Source organism: Muntiacus reevesi, chromosome 6 (genome assembly GCF_963930625.1).
Source record: "Muntiacus reevesi chromosome 6, mMunRee1.1, whole genome shotgun sequence".
Taxonomy (NCBI): domain Eukaryota; kingdom Metazoa; phylum Chordata; class Mammalia; order Artiodactyla; family Cervidae; genus Muntiacus; species Muntiacus reevesi.
This window is the reverse complement of record NC_089254.1, coordinates 57,519,494-57,539,466: the sequence shown is the minus strand read 5'-3', so window position 1 is coordinate 57,539,466 and position 19,973 is coordinate 57,519,494. Positions and strand designations below refer to the sequence as shown.

At 41.5% G+C, this 19,973-nt stretch overlaps 1 protein-coding gene across 2 annotated transcripts in view; it reads right to left on the bottom strand.

Moving 5' to 3' along the window:
* Positions 1 to 19,973, bottom strand: part of AOAH (acyloxyacyl hydrolase) — a 188,477-nt gene that overhangs the window by 93,999 nt on the left and 74,505 nt on the right. For both annotated transcript variants that reach the window (XM_065939088.1, XM_065939089.1), the window contains 5 exons: positions 19,540 to 19,600; positions 16,615 to 16,685; positions 15,695 to 15,743; positions 13,091 to 13,139; positions 10,500 to 10,594 (listed from right to left, as the gene is read on the bottom strand). In XM_065939088.1, the coding sequence (XP_065795160.1) occupies positions 10,500 to 10,594; positions 13,091 to 13,139; positions 15,695 to 15,743; positions 16,615 to 16,685; positions 19,540 to 19,600 (325 nt within the window). The remainder of the gene's footprint in view (positions 1 to 10,499; positions 10,595 to 13,090; positions 13,140 to 15,694; positions 15,744 to 16,614; positions 16,686 to 19,539; positions 19,601 to 19,973) is intronic.

The window sequence follows — 19,973 nt, the reverse complement described above, 5'->3', positions numbered from 1 at the left end:
AGTTCTGGGAGAACAAGGAGAGGACATTTCATTGGGTTTCTGCCTCTGTAGTTGCAGGCGTAACTCGAGCAAGCAGCACTAATCGTGCAGCCAGCACTTTTCTATAGACAACTTCAAGAATGTAATGTAACTCTGAGTTAGATTTGCAAACTTTAGAATTTCATGTGCAGTGGGATAAGTCTACTGTCAAAGTCCCTGTGGCCCTATCATTCATTAAAGAGTAGAGAGAGAGAGAGACAAAAAAGAGAGAGAGAGATTGAGAAACACAGCAAGTGCCAGCCGAGCATTCTGTCTGGAGGGGCACAGAAAATAAACACTCCCCAGCTGGGTAACCTGGAAGACTTTCCTTAACTCCTCCGTGTCTCAGTCCCTTGTCTATAGAATGGACAAATAACAGCACCTATATCATTGGAAGGTTGAGAGGATTAGAAAAGATAACCTACACCTAAAGTTTAGAACTGTAAATACTCAATAAAAGTTAGCTGTTAGTGGTATCGACAAGAAGGTCAGGGTAATAGAAAGGGTACCTATTCCACATGTGGATATTTAGAGAAGGAATCTTAAAAGTAGTGTTATCCAATGTAAGCCCTGTAAGGTTAGTAAGAGGAAGTCAGTCAAAGAGGGGTAGGGAAAAAGAGTTTAAGCATTAGCTATGCCATATGCTTCGGGTGGCCCAATGGTAAAGAATGCACCTGCCAAGCAGGAGGTGCAGATTTGATCCCTGGGTTGAGAAGATCCCCTGGAGAAGGAAATGGCTGAACCTACTCCAGTATTCTTACCTGGAAAATCCTATGGACAAAGGGACTTGGTGGGCTACAGTCCAGGGGGTTGCAAAGAGTTGGACACAACTTGGCAACTAAACAATAACAAAGCCATATGGAAACTCACAAAGCTAAATTCATCATATTATATACACAGAAGGCCAGTAAACTACCCTCCCAACCAACCCCAAACCCCAAGTTTGCCAGTTTCCTATTGCCATGTAACAAATTACCTCTAAATTCAGCAGCCTACAGCATACTATATAAGAGCAGATCAGTAACAATGATTTTTCTGCTCCTGGGATGACGGCTATTCAATGCACATTTAAACTTCAACTTAAGCTAAATAAGTAATTTTCAGGGAGGAGGTATAACATTTCATATCTTTAACCCTATGCCAGTCCAGAAACTTGTGAGGGCAGTGAAGATATAGTCAAACATAGAATTCTAGCAAATATGACCAATAAGTATAAAGAGGACAGTATGGAAGGCAACAATCTTTCATCATTTTGCCTGAAAATAGCTCTTTTTATTTTTATACCATCAGCTCCTCATAGTCTTTTCCTATTCCCTCTTATATTATTTATTATTAAGCTCTAATCCCATGATTTATTGATTCAGTGAATGAGCGTTTATCTAAGTGCCCCATAGCCAGTGAAAATGCATTGTGTAGCTGGACTTTTCATACAGAATTAAATTCTTTCCATCACCATTTCATGACTTCCCTGGTGGCTCAGTTGGTAAAGGGTCTGCTTGTAATGCGGGAGATTTGGATTTGATCCCTGGGTTGAGAAGATCCCCTGGAGAAGGAAATGGCAACCCACTCCAGTATTCTTGCCTGGAGAATTCCATGGACAGAGGAGCCTGGTGGGGTATAGTCCATGGGGTTGCAAAGAGTCAGACATGACTGACTGATTAACTTACACTTTCACTTTCATCATCATTTCCAGAGGGACTGAAGAACTATATCTAAATTCATAAAAGTGAGAAAACAAGAGTTCAAAATGTCACGTTCTTACACAAAGATAATTGCAAATCAATCTTTTGTGGGGCCAATGAAAAAAATTCTTTCACAAACAGAAAAAATAACTCCTCTAAGGACCCGGAACAGATAACAATGAGTGAATATAAAAGTCCAGTCTTCAGATACCATCACTGGATTTTCTAAAGGTTTGGTCATTTCTGAAGCAGCCAGGCTGCCATTTGTCTGGGGTGGGGTAGTTTTCCTCTTTTGAGAGGCAACATCCAGCCTTAGATTCTAGAAGAAGCCCAAAGTCCACAGTCAAACTACAGAGGTGAGGTGAGGGGAAGCCGTTACTGGGGTGTCTAATGAGCAGGCTTGAGCTGCGCTCTCCATCCCACTAGCTCACTCACAAAAATGCTCTCATTTTCGTCCCTCCCCTGTTTTACCTTTGCCTGAGAAACTGTCACACAACCTCTCTTTCTATCTTTCCAACTTAAGTCAGTGCTGCAGCCTCTGGCCAGCATCCCTGCCTCCTCACCCTCCCCCACCGTCTTCAGCAGTGTATCCCAGGATCTCACGGGGAGCTTCTTTAAAACATGGATTCTGCTCAGGTAGGTTTGTGCTGGGGCCCCAGAATCCTTATTTTTTAAAAGTGCCCTAAATGGCTGCAGTCACGAGCCAGAGTTCAGAAAGGCTGCTCTACAGGTTACTACGGTTGTTCAACACCATCCTCACGTAGCACCAGCCACTGCCCCAGTCCCTTCTCCTGGTCCTCTCTCTCCCACCACTCAGCCACCTGCGGCCCCTCGGACCTCTGGGCTTGTCACAAGCTCTTTCTTCTCCTTCCTCCTTTAACCAGTTGCTGTTATTGGTCAAGCATTATCTAAATCCTGACGTTCCTGACTACTCTGACCACCCTCTGTGCGGTACCCTCCAGCTCTCATCACACCTTATTATATGAGAGGAAAGTATATTTCCATCGTAAATCACTAATTTGGAGATTCTTTCACAGCAGCTGAGCCTCTACTCTGCTTGATTAATAATTAATCTTTTAAGAAGGGATGACCTACCCTTCCTTTTTTTCTGGCTGATATGTTATCAATGTGAAATCATGACCTTTTTGGTTCTTTTTTTTTTTTTTTAATTGAATTATAGTTAACTTGTAATGTGCTAGTTTCAGGTGTATAGCAAAGTGATTCAATTGTATATACATACTACATACATATACATATTCTTTTTCAGATACTTTTCTATAATAGGTTTTTACAAAATATTGAATATAGCTCCCTGTGCTATGGGCTTCCCAGGGGGGCTAGTGGTAAAGGACTCACCTGCCAATGCAGGAGACTTAAGAGACCTGGGTTCAATCCCTCGGTTAGGAAGGGCCTGGCAACCCACTCCAGGATTCTTGCCTGAAGAGTCCCATGGACGAGGAGCCTGGTGGACTACATGTCCATAGTGCCAAGAGTCAGACATGACTGAAGTGACTTAGCACATAGCCTGTGTTATGCAGTAGGTCCTTGTTGTTTATGTATTTTATATATAGTAGTGTTTATATATTACTCCCAAACTCCTATTAAATTTATCCCCTTTGGTAACCATAAGTTTGTCTTCTATGTCTGTGATTCTATTTGTATTTTGTAAATAAGTTCATTTATAACATTTTTTAGACTTCACATATAAGTGATATCATATGACATTTGTCTTTGACTTAATTCACTTAATATAATAATCTCTAGGTTCAGCCATTTTGGTGCAAATGGCATTATTTCATTCTTTTTAATGGCTGAGTAATATTCCATTGTGTATATTTACTCTTTGGTTCTTCTTGATCTACTTTCCTTTGGGTTCTTTATCAACCAGGCTTTAAATTCTTGGTGATACCATCTCCAATTTCTGCTTCTGGAATCTTTGAACCTTGTATTTCATTTTTTTAAACACTGAAAACATTTTGTATTGGGGTATAGCCAATCAACAATGTTGTGATAGTTTCAGATGAACAGTGAAGGGACTCAGCCATACATAAACATGTCCCTTTTCTCCCCCAAGACCCCCTCCCATCCAGGCTGACATATAACGTTGAACAGAGTTCCATGTGCTAAACAATAGGTCTTTGTTGGTTATTCATTTTAAATATAGCATTGTGTACACGACCTTCCCAGAGTCCCTAATTATCCCTCCACGCCACCAGCAACCATGAGTTCATTTTCTAGGTCTGTGAGTCTCTTTCTATTTTGTAAGTAAGTTCATTTGTATCATTTCTTTAGATTCCACATATAAGGGATGTCATATGATATTTCTTCTCTGTCTGACTTACTTCACTCAGTATGACCCTTTCTATGGACCTTGTGTTTCATAATGCTCCCCATGATTTTCCTCTAGGAGTGATGGTTTAGCTCCTACCTCTGACCAATCCTCCAGTCATTGCCTTAAGTAAAAAATCCCCAGAAAACCACAAAGAAGCCAGACTTGACTCCTAGCCTTTGGCAAGGACTGGGCTGGGTAATCCCCAGGAGAGGCATGGAGGGAACTATTTGAAGGAACCAGTGAACGACTAGTATATAACAATCAATTCCAACCATTCAAAATTATTTTTAAATGCTAGAATTGTCCTCTTCCTCCATGCCAATAGATTTGAGATTCTAAACATTTCCTCTATAAAGCATCACTGCCATGAAAGCTATTTTATGGCCGAGAAACTTGAGGGAGAGTGAAGCAAAATGGTAGATATAATTAACTAGAGGGCAAGGATTGTTCTCTGGTCTTCACAACACACTGGATTGCACAGGTGTTTACTGACTCACGCTGCCTCTCTATGTGAAGAACTCTATCTATGATGCCCGGGGAGCAGGCATGTGGGCTGAGTAATTATAAATGCCTTTCAGAAGTATGGAGCTTAAAATAATTTCCGCTTGTAGTTTTTCAAAACAACCAGTGTTTGTGTCTTTTTAATCCTTACAGAAGGCATAGAGGGCTAAGATCATCAATGATTTCAGAGACAGGAGGCTGCAAGAAATCCTGACTTTGTTGTCAGGTAAGAGACGCAGATGCTCACCTTGAGCAGGAAGAAAGGAGCACTGAATGGATCAGGGCTGAAAGCAACAGCCCGTCTGCCCTGGGCCCATAAACAGGGAGAGGGAGAAGAAGAACATTCTTTCTCTTGTGGCCTGATTGCTGTTGGAGAAAAGGATTCACCATGGTACACACAACTCTCTTTTCCTGACAGAATAAATGAGAAATAACTAGAATCAGGGCTTCATTCCTCATTGTTTATCATCTTTAATCTGTCAGCTTTTAAGATGTCTGAGGAGCAGAAAATGTAATTTTGTTCAGTTTTATTAAACAACATCCTTTCCTCATCTGAAAGAATAATTTAAAAAGTACCCTAACTCTTAATATTTCTGGAGTCGACATGAAGTTAGCGGAGGTAGAATTTCCATATTTTATTATGCACCATGAAAATCAGCCTTTATGCTTAATGGAAGCTTTATGCTCACTGATAAATCAAGAGAGCGAAGGCAGGGCCGGGTAGTGAGAGGCAGGGTGAGAGCTCAGATACTGGCTCTGTTGTCTGTGGGCTAATAAAGAGTAGACTAGCTTGATTTACAAAATCATCTCCAAGAGAGGAAAGAAGTGCAGAGGGGCTTGAAAGATTGAAGCTGCTTTGCTCCTGGGTGAATATGCATTTTCTGCAGCCAGATTAAGGATTCATTTTGTCCTTGACACAGCACGAAATTCAATCTGCACCTTCTTACCCTACAGACAACAGCCTGCCAGGGGTTGTGTGAAGATTTTATAATAGTACAGGCAACAGTCTTTGCTGGCAAAATAAACATTTGGGAAATTGTATTTTGAAATCGTTTCTTCTTCTTCTCTCCCCACCAATCCCCAGCCCGTCATGCAATTCTGGTTCAGTGAAACGCAGCATTTAATATTTTGGAAATAATTTTCAAGCAGATGGGGGAAGAGGCAGGAGGGCAGCTTCTATTACTAGCCTTGATGATCTCTCTACCTTCCCTTCTTTGTCAACAAAACAACTCAAGCAGTGATTGTTTTTTCTTTGAAAGAAAATAAAATAAGACAGCATGAAAGTGTTCTCAGATTTGCTCTCTGCTTCTGAAATCTTTCTAAGCTGAAGTCTTCTGTGTGATATGGAAAGCTCATTTTGAACCTGACTGCTGAGGACATCTTGGAGAGATGCTAAGGTTTTTTGCTTTTTGTTTTTCTTTTTTAAAGAGGAAGAGGGCAGGATTTTCTGTCCCTGGCAGAGTGAGCCTCAGAACCCTTTGTTTCTGTGTAACAACGAGGGTGATTCTTCACACTCTCTTTATTGAACTACAAATATCTTTCCAGATGAACACTCTCCTAATCTAATTAGCTGTAAACAGGCCTCCTGGGTGCCACGCTGCTTTAGCTAGGGGACGGCATGAGCAGGAGGGGAGAGGGGCTACTGCAGGAAAGATATTCATGACTGTGAGTCTTTTCGACAGGCACAGTTGGGATGGGTGATGTATCTGCAGGAGACTTTTCTGTCTTATAGGGAGACAAAAGCAAAGACATATTGACTCGTCTCCTAAAGGGCAGAATGGCTTACTATGAACAATGAAAGTTTGTTTTTCTGTAGCACTTAACTGCTCTTCCCAGAATATGACTTACTAGTTGGCGCAGCAAAGGAATGGCATCGAGCCTGCTGGGGGTTCCTGAAGGGTCTTAGATGATTAATATGCATCCCCACTGTCGGACCCTGAGAAAGGCCACGTAGCCAAATGTTCGCTTTGGAAGAGGTGATCCCACTATGGTTCCTGGTGGAACACCAGATCATGAGGGATTACAGGGTGGGGTTCGGGGTCAGTGGGTACTTTTAAGTTTCACAGTCAGTGGTACAGAATCCAAATTCAGAACCTCTGTCTGTGCAGAAGGTTGGAGAAAGGTTGCACAGCATCATTTTTAAAGACGACTTTCCATTGTTTACCCTCTTCATGTAATTTTGGGAAGGATTCCTAAAAGAAGTTGAGGAGGGGATGATCTGGCCTTTGGTGAATAGCAGCCAGTGGCGTGGGGGAAGGGTGGGCTCCCTGGGTGAGGCAGGTCCTAGGTTAATAAGAACCTGAGGAAATGAGGCTCCATTGGGTTGAGGCTATGCCGACCACCAAACCAGGCCTCTAGTTCCATGGGAGCCACAAGGTTGAATAATCAGCACCAGCCTCTGACAGCTGTTTCCTGCCAGTCATCCAGCCTTGAGCCAACACATAGGATTCCTGTTGTACTTCAACCTCCTCGGACATCCCTGCTTTTTGGTGCCCAGTGTTGGCTGGAATGGATTCCAGACTTGTTCTGAAAGGGTTCGAGTCACCTGTACTGGGTTACCACCAATGGCTTCTGGGCTCCAAACCCACTCCTCTATTCTCTGCTCTGTGCCATGGGGCTGGACTCTGCAAACTACACTTCCCAGACCCCTCTGCATCTCCCTGCCAATGAGAGGTGCAGGTGGGAGATGGACAAGAAGGGCAGGAGAAGGAGAGGAGGAGCTATTTTCTGGCATTTAGCTGAGGTCAGCATTCTTCAGCAGCCTCTAGCTTCCAGCCCCCTTTGCTGCTTCCATCTCCTCTCTGCATTCCTCAGTGGTTCAGAGACAGCTGGTCCACGTGACTTCAGCAGCGAAAGGACAGGCTGTGCAGTGGTCCAAGCACCAGCTGCACCCCTCCCTCTGGCTTCTGGTAATACCTCTTCCTCCTATTGTTCTTTAGCTCTGGAATCAGCAGTTGCTTCTTGCAATGATTAATCTCTGATAATTTTAGCATCCCCCTTTTGTTCTATGGGGCTTCCCTTGTGGCTCAGCTGGTAAAGAATCTGCCTGGAATGCGGGAGACCTGGGTTTAATCCCTGGGTTGGGAAGATCCCCTGGAGAAGGGAAAGGCTATCCACTCTAGTATTCTGGCCTGGAAAATTCCATGGACTCTATAGTCCATGGGATTGCAAAGAGTCAGACATGACTGAGTGACTTTCACATACATATGCTATCTTGAATTCAAATAGCTGTCTAGGTTTGTCATAGTTTTTCTTCCAAGGAGCAAGCGTCTTTTAATTTAGCTGTCTTTTATTCAGATATCAAGGAGATTCACAAAAGTAGAAAAGAGTGCTATTATTCTAATTCAACTTTTATTTTGGAAAATAAGGTTATTTATTATAAAAATATGTTATTTATGTTAATATGTTTCTTATTTCTATTTTCTAGTGAATTAATAAATCCTGGTGTGGAGTTGGTACATTTTCTTCACTTTCACTAGTCACTTAAGTTTCATGTTCCAGCCCCTGGTCATCTGGAGTTTAGTCCCCACATGGATATCAAATCCAGGGAAATCATTTCCAAGATTCTCAATGGCCCAGGCTGGTTCTCCCTTCCGGGGGGTCCATGTCCTTGCCCAGGACACATACTCGTCCTGTCCTGATGCTTCAGTCATCACTGTTACATTACTCACAAGAGTGTCAGACTCCAGCTTTTTTGACCCCAGTCTCAGAAGACACCTGTCCAAGTCACTTAGTGGCCTCCCATAGTGAGGGGAAGCATCACACTCTTCCCCCATGGGGACAGCTGAGCCCCGATGCCACACTGACACTAGCCATTCCCAGCCTCAAGCTACAGGTTGCAGAAATAGTTTTCCCTCCCTTCTTCTGTGGGTGCTGCTGCAGTCCTTCTAATATTTGACTATGGAAGGTGGGAATAGTTGACCCACATTATCTCGGGGTCTCAGTTGAAAGTTAGGTAGAAATAACTAGTCCAATTTTTAACATCTGTCACAAAATCATCCTGAACTTCTAATGAAATATCTCTCATTATTTATATATTATACATAAGGAAATTAAAGTTCAGAGAAAATATTAATAATTAAAGGTAAGTGACTAAGCCAGGATTTGAATTCTGCTATGTCCAAAATTGAGGGGGTCATGACAAACCATTCCAGTAATCTTGCCTTTAGAATTCCATGGATGGGTAAGCCTGGTGGGCTATAGCCTATGGTGGTGCACTTTTTGCATATTGTCAAGTTGCTTTCAGAGAAGTTCTAGCAACTTAAGCTCTCATTAGTGGTGAATGAACATGTCCCTTTCACCATATTCTTGCTAAAAGTTGGCCTTCATCACTTTTTAACCGTTGCCTATTTATCAGACAATAGATGATATCTTATTGCTGTTTTAACCTGTTTTTCTTTGATTACTACTGAAGATGAAACTGTTTTTATATTTATTGGTCATGTTCTTGATTATTAAAAAATTAAAGTGTTTTTTCCTTATTGATATGCAGGAACTCTTTATTATTAGAGGACTGAAATCTTATCATATGTTATAAATATTGCTCTAGTTTTTCACTTATCATTTAATTTTATGAATTTTTTGACATTTGCACACATTTGAAAATTTTATATAATTAAACCTAGTAAAATTTTTTTGGCCTTCCCTTTGTAATATCATGCTCAGAGAAATTGGAATACTTCCTAAAATATTTTTTTCAAGAAGGTATAAATCTGTTATGTTTTCTGAATCTTTGGATGACTGGGAATGTGTTTCTGTGATTCTTATGTGGGAGCAATATCTTGGCAGGTGGAGCATTTTTGACACACCATCCTCAAAATGCTGTAGAAGCTAGTCCACTCTTTTCCAAAATTTACTGTTGAGAGAGAAGTCTGATACCAAAAAGATTTTTGTCTCCTAGTATGTCTCCAGTTATTTGTAAGAGCAGAATGACTGCAAGATTATTCTTTATATTCGGAATAAAAATGAAAAGTCAGACATGATGAGGAGAGTCTGTTTTACACTTTCTGGAGTTCAGTGGGTTTTATATTAAAGTCAAGGATTTCTACAACTAAAGAAAATTATCTTTTTTTTTTTTTTTTTTTTTAAATTTGGTCACCACTTCTTTGTCTGATGTATTCTCTTCTTCTGGGTTTCCTAGTCAATCTCCAGGACCTACCCTATATGCCGCTTATATGAGTTTCAGAATTTCCCCAGTGGGCTGACTGGTTTTCTCACCCTGTTTGTTTCTCATTGTGTAACTTGCTCGTCAGTATGGCCATCACATTTTTACATCAGCCAATTATTGTTTCACCTAAAAGTAGTCTTCCCTGGTCTCAGACTGTTTCTTTTTCACAAGTGCTGTCTCCTCAAATTATTACTGAGAATCTGATTTAATATCTTACAAACTTCACTTTCCTGTCACAAGCTTTTTTTGAAAGAACTCTCCTCTTTGGAGATCATGAACATTTTTTCTATATTCAAATGTTTCTCTGTTTTCTCATCCTTATGAGGGGGTGCTGTGTTTGCCCAGTTTAGGAAACTGGAAGAGGCCCAGTTAGAGAGTGTTCAGGTTCATGTCTGATTTCTTCACTGTGCAAAAAAGGATCAAGGAAGAATTGATCATTTCTGTAGTTTAATTTCTCTGGATCAGCAGTCCCATTTTCTAGCAGGTTGAAAAAGGAACCACATCCCACGGTGGTCATGTGACAAGCGCTTCCCCACTGTCCTCACATTCCTTCCCACCTGTCAGGAGCACCATCCTCCTTCTCTAATGGACAAGATGGTCTTGTTGTGAGAGTGATGTTCTTATCGCATTGTTTGAACCGGACTGAACTGAAACGGCAGCGGATGTGCCTTTTACGGCAGATTGTGCTGAGAAGGGAAATTCGCACCTGTTTGGAACTGGCATTACATTTATAGAGAGCAAGGGGGAAACAAATACAAAGGCCAGCACGTCGGGGATGATTACTGCCAAAATTACTTACCAAAGACATCTGCGAAGCCGTGATCCAGTCGGGAGGGATGTGGAAATGAGCACCAGCTGAGTCTCCCAGCAAAACGACTCCCCTGGGCTGTGAACCTAGGGGGCACAGTTTATTTGCATTATTTACGCACTCAAGTGGTTTGGAGCCTCCAGGTTAGGTGGTTAGGTGAGCACATACCCTGGTGTGTATTCCGTGCATGGAGCATCATAACAGTGATACATTGCCACTTTTTGAGTGTTGGAGGGTGAGGGGCATAGCATTTAGGAGCTGAATGAGATTTCTAGGCCACTGAAACTGCCAAGTAAGCTATAGAGATGCAGGTGTGTTTCCTAGTTCCGCATAAAACAAACTACTGTGCAACCTCTTGAGTGAATGATGGATGAATAAAAACATCAAAACTTTATCTGAACTCAGAAATATGCCCAGATTTTGGTCCTGAAAATTGCTTTCTTAGAAAGCATACCCATTTCTATTATAATTCACTTTAGGAATTTGTGATCTCATGGAGCAATTTTGATTTTTCAAACATGTTATGGATTTTTAAAGTCCTGAATCTATAAAGGCGAAAGCGTCAAATGGACAATTATGGCTGATTGATGGAGAAATGGAGAAATAAAGTCACTGTGCAGCCTTGTACATTTGAGGTTACAAATCATTTAATCTGATTCTGAGGAATTCACCCATGGGTGATGCATGTACTCTTCCAAAATTCTTAAAGTCCTGAAAGAATCCAGTGATGCCTCCCAGAGTCAGACAGGAGAGACTCCTTTCCCCACCTACAAACCCCCTGAATCAAGCCAAGGACGGTCCAGCCTTACTCCAGTGGCTCCCTATCTCAGGACTCTGGGACAGCTAGCATTTGGCTATGCAACTGCGGACTGAAAAGGCCCAGGACATCGAGGAGGGGATGGGATTTAGGGAATCCAAGAGACTTCCCATAGTGACCCCAGAGCCTCACACCATGGTTTCACTTAGATGCTTATTTATTCATTTGTTTGTTAATTCATTCTTTTATTCATCCAACAGCATTTCTAAATGGTATGACTTAAGTATTGGGTCCTTACATTTTCTACCTCTATCCTACTCCTCTGGCAGGTTAGAGACAGTTAGACTTTAAGTTGATTGAGGACAACGACTATATCATATCTGCCCATGAAAACTCAGAGCCAAGTATAGTCCTTGGTGCATAATAGGAATAGGTATTCATGAAATATCCTGTCGAGTGAATGAAATCTTTTTAAATGTTAGGAAAAAGCACTGCCTAAACAAAACTAGTGATGCTACCATAGGGTCTTGTTTGAGGCTCTTTGGGCATCAGCAGTACCATGCTTTCAGTACTATGTGGTTGGTATTAGTAAGTTTCTCCTAAGAGTACTGGTAGGCTTCCCAAGTGGCACAGCGGTAAAGAAATCACCTGCCAATGCAGGAGATGTGAGAAGTGCGGGTTCAATCCCTGGGTTGCGAAGATCCCCTGGAGGAGGAAATGGAAACCCTCTCCAGTATCATAGCCTGGGAAATCCCATGGACAGAGAAGCCTGGCAGGCTACAGTCCATGGGGTCTCAAAAGAGTTGGACATGACTTGGCAACTAAACAAAGAGTGCAGAGAGTACTGGTGACCCAGGTGTCTGTGGCATTTGGGCATTTGGAATACAGAGTTTTTGTTCAAGTGTTTTCGGGAACTCTCAGCGGTTATAGTTTGGCGGCCTCCCTCAAGTTACCCAGATACAAGCCTTTAACCCATTTGAAACAAGCCCAGATGTCTGACCTTGTGGTATTGAGAAGGACACAGAGAAGATAGAAGATTATCATCTCCACTATTTTTCTTATTTGGAGAAGTGCTAGATTTAAGTTACCGTGGTATCTATTTTATAGCCTTTAAGAAAAAAACTTTATTTTATGTTTGTGTATAGTTGATTAATTAATAATGTGTCAGCTTCAGTTGTACAACAAAGCGATTCAGTTACACATATACAGGGACTTCCCTGGTGGCTCAGATGGTAAAGTGTCTGCCTACAATGTGGGAGACTCAGGTTCAATCCCTGGGTTGGGAAGATCTCCTGGAGACAGAAGTGGCAACCCACTCCAGTATTCTTACCTGGAAAATCCCATGGATGGAGGAGTCTGATAGACTACAGTCCATGGGGTCACAAAGAGTCAGACACGACTGAATGACTTCACTTTCACTACATATATACATGTATCTATTGTTTTTCAAATTCGTTTCCCAATTAGGTTGTTACGCAATATTCAGCAGAGTTCCCTGTGCTATACAGTAGGTCCTTGTTGGTTATCCATTTTTAAAGTAGTAGTGTGTACATGTCCATCCAAAACTCCCTAACTATCCCTCTGATAACTTTCTAGTCACCCAATAAAGGAATCAGTTAAACTCAGTTTTTCTTTGTCTAGATTCTGCCTCATTTCTATAATTTTTTTCATATATTTTTCTAATTTGTCATGAAAACAAATGTAAACTGGTCAACATTATGCTGTAGCATCAGGCACTTCCTCATTTGTCTGTTTGATTCAGTTTGACTCAGACTAGAAAAGAATATTCTATTAGGATAAATACACTGACTTTTACCATTCATACCTTCACAGAATTTCTTCTCGTATGGGATTCCATCTTTTGGATCAACACCCTTTAAGAGAGAAATGATGAGATTATCAGTTTGCTTTTAAATTTATGAGTCACAAGTACAAAATCCTCCCCAGATGGCTTTTAAAGCACAAAGGCAAATCAGTAGATAAAATCCTTTAAAGTCTCTTGAGCCCTTAATCCAACGCAACATTCTATGTAAGTGAGTTAGGCTTTAAGGACCTGGGGGCAGGAATAAGGAGAGATCCAGAAACTGGACCATCTTGCTCAGAAGGATGCAGGGCAGAGCTCTGAGTGCTGGAAGTGTCACTGGGAGGGAGCACTGAGGGTCCATTCAGTGCCTGGGACACAGGGGTAGAGTGGGCTCAGCAGTCTCTGAACTGGAGCTCTAAGTATCCTGACTTCTCCAGTGCCTAAGGATTGATGCTTCTAGAGCAGTGATTCTCAACGGGACTGATTTTAAGGCGGCCCCCTACTCGCCCCTGCCCTGCAACCATCCCCAAGGGACTTTGGCAATGTCCGGAGACATCTTTGGTTGTTACAGTGCGGGAAGGGGGAGCTATGGGCATTTAGCAGGGAGAGGCCAGAGATGCCGCTGATCATCCTACATTTTGCAAGGCAGCCCAAACAGTAAGACATCATCCCACATGTTGATACAATGACACTGAGAAACCCACAAGTGAGGCAGAGCTTGTGAGTTGGGCAGGGTTACGATAGCTGAGGTCACTTCCTAACACGAATGCTAAGTCTGTGCATTAGTAGAGTAACTGGTCCTTGGAAGGTTCAAGCAGAGTCTGGATAACCCTAAGGAAAAGTTAATACACATATATAGTTATGGTTTTTGTTTTGTTTTGCTTGTCAAACTGGTCTGGAGAGCACTGGGATCCCCCTAGATAGCAATGGTATTAACAGTATTCTAGGAAGAGCCTGATGGTCAGAGAAGTATTGGAAACAGTGTGTTCACTCTCCTGGTCTTGGGGGCTCCCAGTGTGCAATAAAACATTAAAGATGATGAGAAATTCAGAAGTAAAGAAAACTGTTTAGGTTTATCTGACCCAGTACTTTCTAAACTTGGCTATAGCACCCCTCCTCCCGTATCTTTTAACCTCCCACTCGATAGAGGAGTTCCTGGACACAGTTAGGAAAATGTTGGACTTGGTGGTTGCAAAATCCTCTCTGAGTTCATGATTTTGTGATTCTGGGAGTCATCTTTCCTATGTGGAAAGGGATAGGTGTGAAGGTCATGTGCCTTTTTCCTATTAACTGATGATGAACTCTGAGTCTTGCCTCTCTGGGCTCCTGGTAGATTTTCACTGGTGTAGCACAGTCTCTTATTGGTCTTCCATATGTAGATGGGGTCACATGTCAGAGGCGGGGATGGGGTCATGGAACCAAGATAGGAGCTTCACATACTAATAACCTCCATGTCATTCAACAGGACAGCTAAGCTTGAGTCTAGAACAAGAGCTGCCTTAGGGGTCCTGACACCTCCATACCTTAAGACTAGGGGTGATGTCTTCCCCTCCTCATGAGAAGGCAATTTGACTAATGATAGGGTGGGTGGGGTGGGCTATTCGAGGATACAATCTGTCTTGCTCTCCATATCCCAGAAACAACAGACCATCAGTGTCCTGGAGAGAAGAAACTATTTACGGACACTTTCTCCTCTTCATCCAAGCAGACAAATTAGGCAGCCATTCAGAGGCAATTTATCTTGAAGCTGAGGAATCTTAAACTTCAAAGCCCCTTGTTTGTGCGATCCCCGCCTGTGTGAGTGCTGGGAGCAGCTGGGAGCGGTAGAGTGTTTTAGGTGGAGAGGAGTCTGGCTGCAGCCAGAACAATGTTTCCACTTAAGCACTCCTGTTAAATTGGAAAAGAGATCTCAAAAGAAAAGGACCTGAATTTCCAAGACTCCAGGAATTTGTTAAGATTTCTTTTATCATTCTAGTTAATCATACTTTTATACTTGCTTTTGTATTTGGTATACTTTTTCCTTCATGAGGACCCCTCAAATCCTATAAGCTCAAGACCTCACAAAATTTGATTTGCTGCTGTTGCTATCTTCAGATAAGTGTTTGGCTTTTCTCCTTCTTCCCTTTTCTCTACTGGAAGCTACTAATCTATTATTCATAAGGAACCATGGTAGCAGCATAGATGCTTCGGGAGGTAGGGAGTGGGAAAACTACAGGTAATTTCCACTCTGCCTGGCTAGCCTTATGAAATAGGAAAAAGGTGACTGCAATGAAATGGTGACAGCATGTGATTTGCACCACCAGCTGTTTGGGTTGCTGTAAAAACTTTGCTAATACCACGATCCATTTAATTTCACACTGTTTCAGACAGAATCAAGGGGTTAGGTGTGAGTGACCTTAAACAAGACTTACAGTGGCTGTGACTGAGAGCCTCAGCTCTCATTACATCATTGACACTTTTCACGTGTGATTGGATTCTATGCCCCTCTTTCAAGCAGCAGAAAAAGAGTTGCCTTAGCCTACCGTCTTATCTTCTTTCTTAGGTCTGACTAAGCAAACAGGCAATGGGCTTGTAAGTAGGGCAGAAAGCCAGAGAATAGGATTAAGTTTGAATTTAGTTGCTTACCCAAATGCCATTACAGTTTGAATCTTGATATGAGTCCCAGTTGTCTGGCCTACAGAGAAGACAGCCACATTAGTCTTCAGCATATATTTATCACTCTGAATGTCAGCTTCACAAATGAAGGAATGAATGAATGAGTGCTACACCAATTGTCACTGATAGCCAACAGGTTCTTCAAGGAAAAATGCCACACACCATTGTGTGTTGTGGCCCACAGAAGCCTCACTTGGCCGCTTTGTCATTCTCTTGGCTTTGGGTGTTTGCTGGGAGCTGGGGACCAAATGCAGCCTTTTCACAACTGACTACATTCATGGGCGGTATGGTTGGGTAATGGTGCTGATGAGCGTAATGAACACATCTGCAGTCTATTTTCTTCAGACAGGCGACACCATTAGAGTTACGCCTCTAAAGTCCCAAACATCTGGTTAATGCTTCAGCACTGTAGTCACAGCTAAGATGAAGGCTGGCATATCCAGTTTGAGTTCTGAGATGTGATTGGCTGAACATCAGCCTGGGACTAAAATGAAACCCGCACTCCACTCCCTGCAGTCCTTGCCTTGCTCTTGGTGGAAAAGGCTACTCTTTCTGGGCCCAGGGCTGCCTATAGAGCTCGAGCAGGAGAACGGATAAACGTCCACAATAACCTGCCTACTCATTTGTATCTTCCACTAGACTGTAAACTCGTATTTCTATTTGTTTACCATGCAGCATGATGCAGAGTGGTTGGCCATGCTCGATGAGCATTTTGGGGGGCAATAAAATGAACAATTACTGTTTTTTTTCATTGAGTTTTACTTTAGCGAGGACACGGAGGTCCCTTCTCTCTGTAAGCATGAATCCCGTAGGCTGGAGGAGATAATTATGCCTCCTGCCTCCTTTTCAGAAGGCAATTTTCAAAATCAGTGATGAGCAGAGACCGTTACCTTCTGCCTGGGTATGCCATCCTGTTGCTGTCGTTGCAATCTCTCCCTCGCCAGTGAAAGCCTCGCAGTGTCTGAAAGGGAAGAGCACACACAGGGCCAGTTCTGCTTTGATGTTGTCCACGGTGAAGCCCAGTCAGAGCTGTCAGAGAGGTATTGACATCTGCAGTTTCAAATTCAAATATAGTCTGGGAACACCAGAGATCACTAAGGAAATTAAGATGAATATGCTAAGACCTCCCGAGTGAGGTGAAATAGAATATGGTACTAGGGCCAGTCACAGGTGTAGCATGTGTGTGAGTGTGTGTGTGAGTGTGTGTGTGTGTGTGTGTGTGCCAATATGTGAAAGTATGGGGATGCATCTGTGTGAATTTGCAAATACGTGAGCACGCGTACATTCACATGGGTGGTTATGCGAATGCATGTTTCACATACATGTGTCTGTGTGTACATGTGTGTTCATGTGTATGTGTCTACGTGTACTTCCACAAACAACAGGGCCATCCAACTCCCTGAACTTTCTCTATTAATCATCAATTTTCTCAGGCCCCAAAGCAATTGGTTTATGGTGTCCAACAATTAATTTTACTGAATAATTAAAAACTCTCTAGCCAAACGGGTTACTTGCATGGATTTATTATATTTTTGACATGTCTGATTCAAAAGGATCAAGAGCCATGATGATGTGAAACAACACTTTTATTTCTCAAATTGCCAGGTAGAGTATCTGAGAGCCCATCAACTTTGGAAACTTTGTGACATCTGTTACTTGCTTGTTGAATTTCACAGAGAATATTATGATATCCTGTTCTTTTTTTTTTTTTTTTTGACTCTGGCTTTTTTTTTTTTTCATTTATTTTTATTAGTTGGAGGCTAATTAGTTTACAATATCGAAGTGGGTTTTGTCATACATTGACATGAATCAGCCATGGAGTTACATGTATTCCCCATCCCGGTCCCCCCTCCCACCTCCCTCTCTACCCGATTCCTCTGGGTCTTCCCAGTGCACCAGGCCCGAACACTTGTCTCATGCATCCAACCTGGGTTGGTGATCTGTTTCACTATAGATAATATACCTGTTTCGATGCTGTTCTCTTGAAACATCCCACCCTCGCCTTCTCCCACAGAGTCCAAAAGTCTGTTCTGTCATCTGTGTCTCTTTCTGTTTTGCATATAGGGTTATCATTACCATCTTTCTAAATTCCATATATATGTGTTAGTATGCTGTAAAGTGCTTTATCTTTCTGTCTTACTTCACTCTGTATAATGGGCTCCAGTTTCATCCATCTCATTAGAACTGATTCAAATGAATTTTTTTAACGGCTGAGTAATATTCCATGGTGCATATGTACCACAGCTTCCTTATCCATTCGTCTGCTGATGGGCATCTAGGTTGCTTCCATGTCCTGGCTATTATAAACAGTGCTGCAATGAACATTGGGGTGCACGTGTCTCTTTCAGATCTGGTTTCCTCAGTGTGTATGCCCAGAAGTGGGATTGCTGGGTCATATGGCAGTTCTATTTTCAGTTTTTTAAGAAATCTCCACACTGTTTTCCATAGTGGCTGTACTAGTTTGCATTCCCACCAACAGTGTAAGAGGGTTCCCTTTTCTCCACACTCTCTCCAGCATTTATTGCTTGTAGACTTTTGGATAGCAGCCATTCTGACTGGCGTGTAATGGTACCTCACTGTGGTTTTGATTTGCATTTCTCTGATAATGAGTGATGTTGAGCATCTTTTCATGTGTTTGTTAGCCATCTGTATGTCTTCTTTGGAGAAATGTCTGTTTAGTTCTTTGGCCCATTTTTTGATTGGGCCATTTATTTTTCTGGAATTGAGCTGCAGGAGTTGTTTGTATATTTTTGAGATTAATCCTTTGTCTGTTGCTTCATTTGCTATTATTTTCTCCCAATCTGAGGGCTGTCTTTTCACATTGCTTATAGTTTCCTTTGTTGTGCAAAAGCTTTTAAGTTTAATTAGGTCCCATTTGTTTATTTTTGCTTTTATTTCCAACATTCTGGGAGGTGGGTCATAGAGGATCCTGCTGTGATTTATGTCGGAGAGTGTTTTGCCTTTGATCTCCTCTAGGAGTTTTATAGTTTCTGGTCTTACATTTAGATCTTTAATCCATTTTGAGTTTATTTTTGTGTATGGAGTTAGAAAGTGTTCTAGTTTCATTCTTTTACAAGTGGTTGACCAGTTTTCCCAGCACCACTTGTTAAAGAGGTTGTCTTTTTTCCATTATATTATCTTTGCCTCCTTTGTTGAAGATAAGGTGTCCATAGGTTCGTGGATTTATCTCTGGGCTTTCTATTCTATTCCATTGATCTATATTTCTGTCTTTGTGCCAGTACCATACTGTCTTGATGACTGTGGCTTTGTAGTAGAGTCTGAAGTCAGGCAGGTTGATTCCTCCAGTTCCATTCTTCTTTCTCAAGATTACTTTGGCTACTCGAGGTTTTTTTAATTTCCATACAAATTGTGAAATTATTTGTTCCAGTTCTGTGAAAAATACTGTTGGTAGCTTGATAGGGATTGCATTGAATCTATAGATTGCTTTGGGTAGTATATCCTAACTGTTCCAAATCAAACATGTGCACAAAAACACATATACACTTTTAAAAAGTAAGTTAAAGTATATTTAAGAATTTTGAAAATAATTCATGACCTATTATCAAGATAACTGTTATCCCCATGGAAAATTACAGCTGGGAATGGCTTCAGGAAATGAAAACAGTCTAGGACTAAGATCCACTTTGATGGTCCATGTGTAGATACCATAAAGGTATATAAACATTATAAAATGGTATATTATCAAATTAATAATACATTCAAATGGCATTCAATCTTGTCTTATTAAAGGAAAGAAATTTATAGGAAGCAATGCAATATTTACTGAATGTCTGGTTACTCTTAACAATACTCACTGGGAAATCACTATATTTGTCTGAATCTGCATCTTTGAATGGCACAGAATTTTGTATAGCTCTAGAAGAAAGAAAATGAAACACCTGTGAGCTAAGAAAAAAGAAAGTGTGTTTGTGAAAATAAACACAGACATGTTTAGATATTACTGTGTTGAGTTTACTTAACAAAACCCCATTATAAAGATAAAATTAAGGGCCTAAATAAAAATTTATAAAGTAAAGATAAAATTGAGTACCAGCCCAACTTTGCTTATTTCTGCTCTCCACTCAACAGAATGATTTTCTCTCTGACACTTTACTTGGCCTATATGGGTAAGTAAAATATAATGAACTCAAGTTTTAGAGGGCATGCGATATGGCCTGTTGAGGTCCTCAGGAAAGGAGACTACATTTTTGGTCCAGTCAATGAACTTAGTACTAGAGATTTTACACAT